We start from the raw sequence: 11,176 nt of genomic DNA, 5'->3' as shown, positions 1-11,176 counted from the left end.
TCCCCAAGGCCAGTGGTGCCGGGAATTTTGAGCCCTGGTAGGACCAGCCCAGAAGCTGCCGCCAGAGATCGTCGGGAGAGAACACACAGGCGTCCAGCTCCTCCCGATCCCAGGAACAAGACCCCAGCCCAGACCTCAGCAGCAATTACGTTTATTGAGCACCTAACTACATTGCCCAGTTAATCCCCCACCCACAGGACCCAGACATATGAGGGACCTCTCAGGGGTGATGTCCTGTGATACAGGAGAGCCCCACCTCCCCACCCCACAGGGGTAGAGCCAGACACCGTCCCCTCCCAGCTTCCTCCCCCATACAGGCCCTTCCCTGGACCCCAGACCCACGGAGTAACCCAGACGCCTCTCCTTTCACGCCTCATTTCCCCACTTGTAAAATGGGAGGAGAGGATTAGACCTCTGTTTTTTCTCAGTTTTCTAAAGCAGCAGGAGTCTCTCCTTGTAGGAAGCTCCCCCAGGCCCTCCCAGCACGGCTGCACTGGGAGGACAAACAGCATGGAGCTGTTTGCAGAATGAAGGCCCACACAGCTTCCATTCATGGGGACGTGGAAGAAAAGGCATCCAGGGTTCAGCCAGCCATGGGCCTCCAGACACTCCAGGGTTGCCTCCCCCTTACCTCTGCCAGGCCCAGAGAAGCTACTGGAGGCTCAGGACTGTAGGTCCCTCTGAGGTTGGGGACACTTAGGGGCTACACCCCTGCCCCAGGCCGCCCCGCCCATCTCAGCCCAGCCGCACCCTCCCTGCCTGTCTGCCCCTGATTAGGAGGCCTGGGCGGGGGCACCTGGCGGGAGAGCCTGCCTAGCTGTGTGCTGGCAGCTGGCCCAGGATCTCAAGGCTTCAGCTGCCAGCCCCAAAGTCCAGGCACAGGGCCTGAGGAGGCGTGGGGGGCATGAATGCAGGGGCCAGGGCACTGAATGGGGACAGCAGAGAGCGGCCCCGGCTGGGGAGGCTGCAGGCCTGGCAGGGGCAGCCTGGGAGGCAGACTCAGGGCTGCTCCTGAGGTCCGGAGCCTCACCAGCAGGAGAACCCCAGCCAAGCCCAGGGCCCAGCCTATGCGGTGCTGGCATCAGGCAGGCAACGCCCATAGCCTGGAGGCTCCACCCATCCTGAGGGCTCCTCCCACGGTGATCCAAGGGCCTTGGAGCTGGCCTCAGGCACAGGAGTGCTGCTCTAACCCAGCCTCAGGTCAGGCCAGCTCCTTGAGGCCCTGGTACACCTTGATGGAGCTGTCCTTGGCATCAGCCACCAGGAGCTGGTCCTGGGGTGCACAGGCCACTCCCAAGGGCTGCCCAAGGCCCTCCGACACCAGGCAGATGGGTGGCCCAGCCCGGGGAAACAGGGTCACCTGGCGCCTCTGCTTGTCTGCCACAATAACGTTGCCCTCTGAGTTGGAGCAGATGCCCGCTGGGCAGCCGAAAGTGTGCCCCGTCCAGCCCCCCAGGGAGCCCAGGGGTTGGCGTGCACTGCCAAACAGCCTCACATCCCCAAACTCCTCGCTCACAGCAAGGCCCCCATCAGGCCCCGGGCCCACCCAGCAGGGGCCCTCCAGACCCAGCATGGAGGCTAGGGCCAGGGGCTGCCAAGCAGGGCCCAACGAGAAGCTGTGCACAGCCCCAGGCAAGTAGTCCGTCACCAGGAGGCGGCTGAGGGCGTCCACAGCCAGCCCTCGAGGAGACAGAAAGGTGCCCACTGTCACCCAGCGGCCCCCGGGGTCCCGGGCTGTGTGCTGGAGTGCATGGACAGCCCCATGGATGGGATCGCTGACCACCACGAGCCCTGACGCTGTCACAGCGACATCCTCTGGAACGAAGGCCCCGGTCCCCGGAGTGTGGCAGGGCAGGAGGCAGATGGGGCGTCCCTCCAGATCTAGCACGTGGACATAGGGCGCAGCCCCGGCCGTGAGGAAGAGCAGGCCGTCGGGGGAGCAGTGCAGGCCCCGGGGCCCTCCCGCAGCCCCTTCGGGCACCCGGATCCGCCCAAGCAGCCGGAGCTGCCGGGAGCCAGTGGAGTCTCCAGGCGGGTCCAGTGTGAGGTGCAGACACCTGGAGGCCGGAGTCCAGTCAGTCCGAATCACCGTCTCAGCTTCTCTGCAGCTGGGTCACGCTTGGGGCTGCAAGAGAGAGAATAAGGCCCCACTGTGTGTGGGAACGGCAAAGTCACTCCTCCAGTGCCCTCCTATGAGGCCGGGTCCTCCAGGTCCTGAGGGTCTACCTGGCCCCCAAGCCCAGCGGCCACCCTAGTGTCTAGGTGACTGGAACTTGAGTCTGGGAGACACATGACCCGTGGAGCTTGCTGTGGGTTTTCCCCTGAGCCTCAGAAGAGCTCACGGGCCTCAGACAGATAAGCAGCGTTTCTCAAATCCATCTGCCTGTGGAACCCCTTTCTACCGGGGGGGGGGTCACCCACACACAGCCCTTCTACCCGAGCGCCTAGTCAGGGACACTTCTGACCCCTTAGGGGCGAGGAAGCCTGTTCCGAGGGCCTCCCCCTGCTCCACCAAGAGAGGCCACGGGGAGGGGTCTCTTACCTGGGCCCGGTCTCCCTGGGCCCTGCTTCGGGGCTGGGTGGCTGCACCCTCTGTTGTTGGAAACTAGAACCGGAGGAAGTGGGAGGAACCACTGGCAGGGACGCAGCTGGGCCGGGTGGAGGAGGGAGAGTGCAGTCTCAGGCCTTGGCCCCGGAAACTTCTATGAAAGAAAAACCAGGTCCCCTGAGGACTCCCCGTGCTGTGGCGTTCCTGCCTCCGCACCTCGTTGCAGGCTGCGCCCTCTGCCCGGACACTAATCCCACGTCCCCTACACGGCCGGATGCCATGCAGGCCACCCCCCCTTCAGGGGTCCCCCACGGTCCCCCCACAACCAGCAAGTTCATTACTCCAAGGGGCAAGGCAGCCCCAGGCTGCCACCCCCAAGCAGGGTCCTTGGGTCTGGACCACAGACGGGTGACCTGCTGGCTGAGGCACCCTCTATGAGGCCTGTCCTGCTCCCCATGGGTGACAGCGAAGGAGGTCGTGTGTCCACACCTGGGAGACGGGTGCTGTTGCCTCCAGCAAGGCCATGCTCACCTGTCTGCCCAGTGGGGGTGAGAAACTGGGGTGCAGTGGACATATGGGGTGCAGTGGACATATGGGGTGCAGTGGACATATGGGGTACAGTGGACATATGGGGTGCAGTGGACATGGGGGTGCAGTGGACATATGGGGTGCAGTGGACATGGGGTGCAGTGGACATATGGGGGGCGGGAGCTGAGGACAGGGAGTCTCCCTCAGACTCAAGACTTGGGAACAGCTCCTGGCTGCCCAGAGCCCTCTGCAGCCCCTCCAGGAAGTCTCTGGGTAGAGGGGCCCGGCTGGGACCTGTCCCCACAGCACTCCGCGCCTGGCCAGGCAGCACCCCAGCTCTGGCTGCCCCGAGGCAGGGTCGGGGCTGATGCTATCTCCCTGGTAGTTAATGGGGCCGCTGCCAGCCTGCTTAGACTGGCCCCAGCCCGGCTGGACGCAGGCGGGAACTGCTTCTCCTCCTGGGGGGGGCAATGTGGGCTCCAGAGCCCATTCCAGGGTGGGAGTGGAGGGTGTGGCCAGCTCTCCCAGGAGAGAAGTGATTTGCTGTGGGGGTCCCGGGCGCCCCTCCCTGTCTGCCCATCCCCTGCCCGTGGGAGGGCCAAACCAGGCCCTGCTGGGAGGGAGGCAGTGAGCTGTGAAGGCTGATACCTATCACGGCTGCAGGGGCTGGCAGGGGCCAGCAGAGCCCACGCTGGGTGAGCAGCCTCCAGCCACAGAGCCTCGGGGCCACCGTTTAACCGCAGGAGAGCTGATACGAGCGCTGCCTTGCTGGATTCAGAGGCTAGAGGATGCTCAGGGGTCCGTGCCCACCCCCGACACACCAAGACACAGGCTGAGCAGCCCAGACCACACGCCTCTCCTCGCTCAGCTCCCGTCGCCGATGTCCCACCCCACCCCCAGACCCCAGCCCCTCAGGGAGGGCCCAGCCCACAGGAGAGGGCCGAGTCTGAAGACAGGGGCCCAGCAGGACTGCTGCCCACCCAGGACTCCCAGGCCAGGACACTTCCTTAGGGGGTGTCCAGGTGGCTACACTAGGGCCCCAAAGGAAGGAGGCACAGACAGTGTGTGTGAACAGTTTCTGTTTTAATGTCCACAATTGTGATCCATAAATAACTGTGACCTCCAGTGTCCCTGTGTGGCCCCAGGGACAAGCGTTGGCCACGGCCCGTGAGGGTCTATCCACATGCATGCGGAGGCGGGGCAGGTCCCAGGCCTTGGCCACGGGGCTGGGGCAGGTGAGGGGCACGGGCTGCAGGAGGGGCCGGCACGCTGCAGGCAGAGACGGTCGGACCTCAGGCGCTACAGGTCAGACCTCGGCGCCCTGGGGGCTCTGCAGGCCACAGACAGCCTCAGGGGTCTGGGAACTCCTCGTCGCAACACAGGTGCCCCAGCCACTGCCAGGAATGACAGGGTCATCTGGGGCTGGGAGGGGGAGCCCTGGGGGTGGGACGCTGGAGTCGGCCTCACACTTGGTGGTGTGGCCGGAGAAGGGTTGGGGCGCTGCAGGGCCCAGCATGCTGGGTGGCTGAGGGGTACCCCCGGTCAACACGGGACCCAGCTCGGGCCGCCCCCATGCCTCTCCAAGAGCCTGGGGCCCCTTGGCAGGCGCGCGTTTCACAGAGAGGTCGAGGGGTGCGTCTGGCGGCCTCACGGCCCGCTCCAGTGCCTGGTGAATGGTGAGCAGCTCCAGGCGGATCTTGCCCAGCTGCTCCCGCAGGGGTCTCGGGGCCAGGCCCCCCGCGGGCCCCAGCTGTCCCAGGCGCTGCTCCACCCTGGCGTAGTCACCGAGGGCCCGGGTCAGGTCCTCGCCCACATGCTCCGGGCTTCCTGGCACTGGGCCCCGTGGCTGCGGGGGGAGGGGGCCCTCAGGGCCGGGGGTCTCAGGGCTGCCTGGCTCCCTGTCCTCAGGCCACAGCATCACAGAGGAGCCGGTGGGCAGGCTGTGGGGTGGAAGCCGGTCAGGAGGCCGCGCTGCCCCCACAGCGCCCCCGGCCCCTGCCCCTCTCCCCTCACAGCCTCTGCCCTGTGGCCCCAGCCTAGAGCCTGGGCTCTCCTGGAGACCCCGAGGACCCCTGCGCTGGCTCTCGGGTCTCAGTTCCCATCTGTGGCCTGGAGCCCACTTTCCCAGTGACTGAGCTCAGGATGGACCCCAGCCGCCATGCCCAGCCACCCAACCGCCATGCCCAGCCGCCCAGCCATCATGCCCTGTCACCCAACTGCCATGCCCAGCCGCCCAACCGTCATGCCCAGCCGCCATACCCAGCCACCCAACCGCCATGCCCAGCCACCCAACTGCCATGTCCAGCCGCCATGCCCAGCCGCCCAACCCCTCCATCCACCCCAGGAACTGGGAGCCCAAGACGCCCACCTGCTCCGGGAACAGAACCTTGTCAGGCTGGGGGATGCCTTCGGAAGCTCCAGCCTGCTTCCCAGGGACAGCCTCCTCCTGGGGTCACTCTGGGCTGCCCGCTCTAGCTCCCCCTCCTGCCCTGGGTCCCTGGGGGTGACTTGGGGCCAGGGCCCCAGCCCTGGAACTGGCACCTTCAGTAGGCCAGGAGCCAGAGTCCCAGAGGGGCTCCTGGGGGAGACAGGGGCCTTGGCAAGGGCAGCTTTGCCTGCTGGCAGCCCCAGAGTGTGCTCCAGAAGCAGCGGGTAGTACAGGCGGGGGGCCGGGGTGGGGCGCTGAGGGGGCTGCACGGCTGGGAAGGCCGCAGCCGGGGGCAGCAGGGGGCTGGCCGAGGCCAGGAAGGGCACGTGGGCTGCAGCGGCCAGTGAGGGCCCCAAGTAGGAGAAGAGGCCCGGGCTGAGTGGGTAGTTGACGCCCAGCAGAGACAGGTGGAGGCTGTGGGCCTCAGGGAACTCCCCTGGGGCAGGCGGGGGATAGCAGGGGACGCTGCCCTCAGGGCCTGCTGAGGCCATGTCCCCCGCACCCACGCCCCTGGGGTCCCCTCCCATCCCCGGCTTCCACGACTCAGGCAGGAGCCCACTGGGGCCGGGACCCTTCCGGGTGGCCCTAGCCACAGGGGGTGGTGGCCCTGGGGACCCCTCGGCCCTGGGCTTGGGGCCTCCGCCACGGTGCAGGGAGCAGACATCGGCGACCACGAGGTCAGGCGTGGGGGCAGCACCTGTGGGCTGTGCTCCCTGGGGTTGCCTGCCGGGGTCGGACTCCCCAGGGCGGTCTGGGGTGGGTGCGCGGGGCCTGGGCGTGGCGGAGCCGCGGCGGCACGCCCAGTCTGGGGAGTCTAGCAGCAGGGACAGGGAGTCCTTGCAGAGGCTGTACTTCATGTGGTTGTAGAGGTGCGACTTCTCCAGGCAGGTGAAGGGGCACTGGAAGCATTTGTAGTTGTAGGGTTTGCCCCAGGGCCGCGGGATGTAGTGTGGCTTCTTGGGCTTCCGAGACCGCGCCCTCGCCCCTGTGCCCACGTGGCATGAGCCCGCCTCCCGCGACATGGCAGCCTGCTATGGGGCAGGGCCGGGCACCATGGCCACCTGTAGATGGGGCCACAGTCAGTGCCAAGCCTGCCTCTGACTAACTCCCCAATCCTCTCCATCCAGGGCTCCCCAAGCTCCAGGGACAGGAGCCTGGGTGCCCCCCACTCCGCCGCCTCTGCCCTGCAACGCGCGCCCCCCCGCCAGCCCCATCCTTCGGCTCTTCCCCAAGCACACTTCCAGGGTGGCAGCAAAGTGCAGGGCACCAAAAAAAAAAAAAAAAAAAAAAGAAGTCCAGGACAGCGAGCTGCATCTGACGCCGATCAGCAGCACGTCATTTCTGAGTGTTAAGTGTAGCCTAGGCAATACTGGAAAGGCTCACTAAAAAGGTGTGCATTGTTTATCGGAAATTCGACTTTAACTAGGTGTCCTTTATTTTATCGGTTGACCCTACACAAATCCCCACCCCTGAGGCCAGGCCGGCTTGCTGGACAATTTCTAGGATAATTCAGCCCACACCCATCTTCCCACAGCATGTGAGTGGCTAAAAGAATCAGCGTGACCAGGGCTCACTTCGGGTAGACGTCAGCCTCCTGGTCTCATTCCCTCCAGCAACCCTGGCCCCTGCCGATCTGCCTGTTCAAAGCCTAGGAAAAGGCACTGAGACGAGACACCAACAGAAGGGTCTGTGTGAGATGATGCTGCGTGTGCGTGTGTGTGTGCCTGTGTGTCTGTGTGTGTGCATGTGTGCGTGTGCGTGCACGTGCATGTGTGTGCGTGTGCGCGCACGTGTGTGTGCATGTGTGCATATGTGTGTGCCTGTGTGCATGCGTGTGTTCATGTGCACGTGTGTGCATTGTGTGCGTGAGTGTGCATGTGTGCATGCGTGCATGTGTGCATGTGTGAGTGTGTGTGTGTGGGTGTGTGTCTGCACACGGCACAGAGCCTGCTCCAGCAGGGCGTCAGGTGGGCACTGGGGGTCTCTGAGGGGGTCAGTCTCATGTGGGGCCAGGCCAGGCTGTGGGGAGTGGACATCCCAGCATGGCCCCACGGCTCAGCCACCTGCTCAGCCCAGCTCCATCTGGGTGGCTTCGGGCAGGTCAGCGGCCGAGCCTGCAGCGGCCACACTCAGCCAAGACCCGCTCCTCCCCACACCCCACACGGCGCTGGTATGTGCGCCACACTCCATCTGGGCCGCCACCTGGGCTGTCCACCACCCCAGCGCGCGCCTGTGTGGGGTGCACAGCACGCCTGCGCACACGGGCTTCGGGTGTGTGTACACAGCCCACAGGCTCACACAGAGCCCTCACCCAGCGCCCGGAGAAGCCACCTCTGTGCCACCTAAGCTCAGAACGGAGTCTGCCACCAAGTGCGGGGCCCTGGCTGCACACACCTCACACCCCATCATGGTGGATACGGCTGCTTGTCCGTGATAACACACTCACCACCCATCCAGGTGTCGGGGGCTTTCCAAACCACTCCAACACAGCACTCACGCGCTCACACAGGCCCTACACACCGACTCCCCAGGACACACGCAGACCTGGCTGGGGGTCGCACCCGTGGTCATGCATGGCCAGTGGGTTGAGCAGGGTAGGGCTGGGGCACTGCTGTCTGCTGCCCCCAAAACACTGTGTTGGTACCGTTGGGGGGACGACCAACAGGGCTGGAGAGGTCCACTCGTCCAAAGGCTTGGGGCCCTGCAGGGGGGTCACCGGCTGCAGGGGCAGGCGGAGGCTGACCGGCTGGTTTGTGGCTGAGACAGGGTGGCGGTCAGGAGGCAGGGGCTGGGCCAGGAGAGGGCCTGGGGCTCCCTGAGGGGCTGCAGACACGGCCTGGACTGGGTGGTGGGTGCAGAGGCGGCCCCTTCTCCCTGCCCGCCGCCCCCCCACCCATGTGGATGACAAATGGGTGTGGGCGCTCCGGCGACAGAGGCGGCTGTGCCGGGCCATCGATCACCCAGCCCTGGGAGCCACACAGCTGTGCCGACTGATGCCACAACCCATCCCGCCTCCCAGCAGGAACAGGGGTCTCCTGGGTCAGGGGCTTGTCCAAGGGGCTGTCTCAGCAGCTGCTGACCCCATGGGGACCCGGAGGATACCTGGCACCCACCTGGTGTGTGTACACGAGCAAAAGACACTCCCGGACAGCAGCCACACGCACACACAAAGGCATACGCACTCACACGCGCGTCCCAGCCAGACCCGGCAATCGCTCCCCGGGCAGCCAGCAGCCCTGTGCCAGGCCCCGACACCCGGCCCCACTCACCTGTCCCTGTTTGGGGGAGAACCGGTGGCACGGGGGGCACAGGCCCCCCCCCCCAGGGCAGGAGGGGGCACCCAGCAGCCGAGGACCCTGACCGGCCACCCGCAGATCCTGCTGCCCCCCCCCCCCCCGGAACGCAGGGCGCCCCACACAGGCGGGTGCAGAGAGCGCGAGGTCAGGCTCCTGCCCCAGACCCCAGACCCGGCCCCTGTCCTCCCCGCCTGGCCCCTGAGGGCGGCCCTCCCTCCCCTCGCGCTGCTCCTGGACGCCGAGAAGAGGGTGGAGGGGGGGACCCGGCCGCCCCTCGCGCCCCCCACACGCCTGGCCACTCGCTGCCCCCGTGCCCCGCGTCCAGCCGGCCCCGCGACGCCCAACTTGCCGCCCCCGCGGCTCCCGCCGCTCCTACCTGCGCCCGGCCGGGAGCGGAGCCGCCAAGTCTGCGAGGCCGAGCGTGGGGCGCAAACTTCCCGCCCCTCCCCGCCCCGCGCCGGCCGCGACTCGGACCCCGCGGACGCGCTGGGGCTCTGGGGGTGGGATGCGGCTCCCGTGGGGGAAACTGAGGCCCGGCGCCGGGAGCCGGACCTCCCGGGTCCGCGGTCCCTCGAGCGGCAGCGACTCCCGCAGCCTCCGCCGCCGCCCGCGTCCCCCCGACGCCGCTCGCACCTCCCGAAGTTGGCGGCAGAGGCGGGCGCGCGTGCGCCTGGGCTCCGGGCTCCGGGGGGCGCTGCGACCTCCGACCGCGCTCGCGGCGGGAGGGAAGGAGCAGCCCCCGGCCCGAACCCCGCGCCCCCGCCTCCCGCGCGCCTCCCGCCGCCCCCTGGCGCGCACTCACCGGCCTCGTGCGCCGGGACCGGCTCAGCTCTCGGGGCGCGCGGTGGAGCGGCCGGGAACCCGGGAGGCAGCGCCCGGAGAGCGGACTGCGGCGCAGGTGTGCGGCCGAGTCAGGGGCGCCCGGCGCCTCCCGCCCCCGTTGCCCGCAGGCTGCCGCGGGGGTGCACAGAGGCCGCCAGGTCTCCCGGGTCCCCGCTGCGGCGTGATGGGTGTCAGCGGCGCGGGGCGCGGGGCGCGGGGCGCGGGAGAGGGGCCGTCAGCGTTTATCCATCAGGGCTCTGGCCCCTGACAGCCGCCGGCCCACCCAAGCCAGGGCCCCGGGGGGCTGAGCCCCAGGACAGGGGTGCCGCGGACTGAGCCAGCGGAGCCGGGCTCCCTTCCTTACCCTCCCTGGGCGAGCCCTGCCCTCCGTTCTCTTTTCCTCCAAACAGGAGGCTGCCCGGACCGGCCCCTCGCACCCCGCCCTGCCGGCTGACGGCCTCCACCTGGGGCTGGTCTCCAGGCACCCTCCCCCTTCCTGGATGCGGACCCCTCCAGCCCTCACTCCCGGCTCCTGTGGGAGGTGCCTCAGCGCTGCCCCACCAGGCCACGCACTTCCCTGCTGTTTGAAAGACCCCCTCCCCACGGGAGTCCCCTCCTGAGAGGACCTGGGGCGGTGGAGGAGAGAAGCAGGGCCAGGGCTGCTCCCAGCCCCACCTCCCCGGCTGCACCAAGTTCCAAGCAGCTCCCTGAGCTGCCAGAATGTAAAGGCCTGGAGCCCCACTGCTCAGCTGGTCCTAGGGGAGGTTCGCCTGACCGGCCTGCTCCCTCCCGGACACAGGCATGGCTGGGGCAGAGCCCCTGACTTCGCTCAGGGGAGACGTCCTAAACCCGACACATGTGGTGGGCGGGCGTCTCGGGGTCTCCAGCCAGAGTGGAGTGTGCTACTCCCCGCTGACTCTGAGACAGCACAGGGAGTCTCATAGCCCACATAGCTCATAGCCCACATAGCCCACATAGCTCCCCAGGACCTGGGGCTCTCTGCAGGCTCAGCCGCGGGCTCCGGGGCTGTCCCCAGCTCAGGTTGGGGTCAGGGGTGCCTTGGGGAAGAAGGGAGGACCCCACGGGGCTTCTGGGTGTCACCCCTCGAATGGGGCAGAGAAGAGAGCCCAGCAGCATCTCCGTGGCCCCGGCCCGGCTGCTGGCAGAGCCCCCTGACGGAGCACACCCACGGTCCATGAGGAGCAGCCCCTGGTTCTGGGATGGGCGTGGGTCTCTGTCTCCCTCCTGCCTCCATGCCACCTTCCCTGACAGCCGCCCACGCCCGTCTGGGGGAAGTCCCTGGGGTGGGGCAGGGGACTGGGAGGGGTGCTGTGGATGGCAGAGCATGCCAACCTTCTCTCTGCCCACCTGGCCTGGCCCAGCTGACCAGCTGACCGTGCAGGCAGCTCCGGGCCGGGAGACAGCTTGGGCTGCCGTCACGCCAGCAGCCCCGTGGAGAGCGGGGGCCAGGAGGCCGGCTGCTTCTGTACATAGACTCTACTCTGGACGTGTTCAGCTGAGCACTGCCCTGGGAGACTAGGGTCCAAGGTCACC

At 67.4% G+C, this 11,176-nt stretch overlaps 2 protein-coding genes across 2 annotated transcripts; both read right to left on the bottom strand.

Moving 5' to 3' along the window:
• NHLRC4 (NHL repeat containing 4) lies at positions 1–2,632 on the bottom strand. The gene is made up of 2 exons (XM_003778529.4): positions 2,543–2,632; positions 1–2,125 (listed from the first exon to the last, which is right to left on the bottom strand). The coding sequence occupies exon 2, from the start codon at positions 1,571–1,573 to the stop codon at positions 1,202–1,204; it is 372 nt and encodes a 123-aa protein (XP_003778577.2). The 5' UTR covers positions 1,574–2,125; positions 2,543–2,632; the 3' UTR covers positions 1–1,201.
• A 1,510-nt stretch (positions 2,633–4,142) lies between these two features.
• Positions 4,143–9,444, bottom strand: PRR35 (proline rich 35). The gene is made up of 3 exons (XM_024233317.2): positions 9,177–9,444; positions 5,445–6,565; positions 4,143–5,016 (listed from the first exon to the last, which is right to left on the bottom strand). Exons 2-3 carry the CDS (start codon positions 6,524–6,526, stop codon positions 4,383–4,385), a joined length of 1,716 nt encoding a protein of 571 aa, XP_024089085.2. The 5' UTR covers positions 6,527–6,565; positions 9,177–9,444; the 3' UTR covers positions 4,143–4,382.
• Positions 9,445–11,176: the final 1,732 nt, after the last annotated feature.

This window comes from Pongo abelii, chromosome 18 (assembly GCF_028885655.2).
Source record: "Pongo abelii isolate AG06213 chromosome 18, NHGRI_mPonAbe1-v2.0_pri, whole genome shotgun sequence".
In the NCBI taxonomy this organism is placed as follows: Eukaryota; Metazoa; Chordata; class Mammalia; order Primates; family Hominidae; genus Pongo; species Pongo abelii.
Note: the sequence above shows the minus strand (reverse complement) of the source record. Positions and strands in the feature narration are given on the sequence as shown.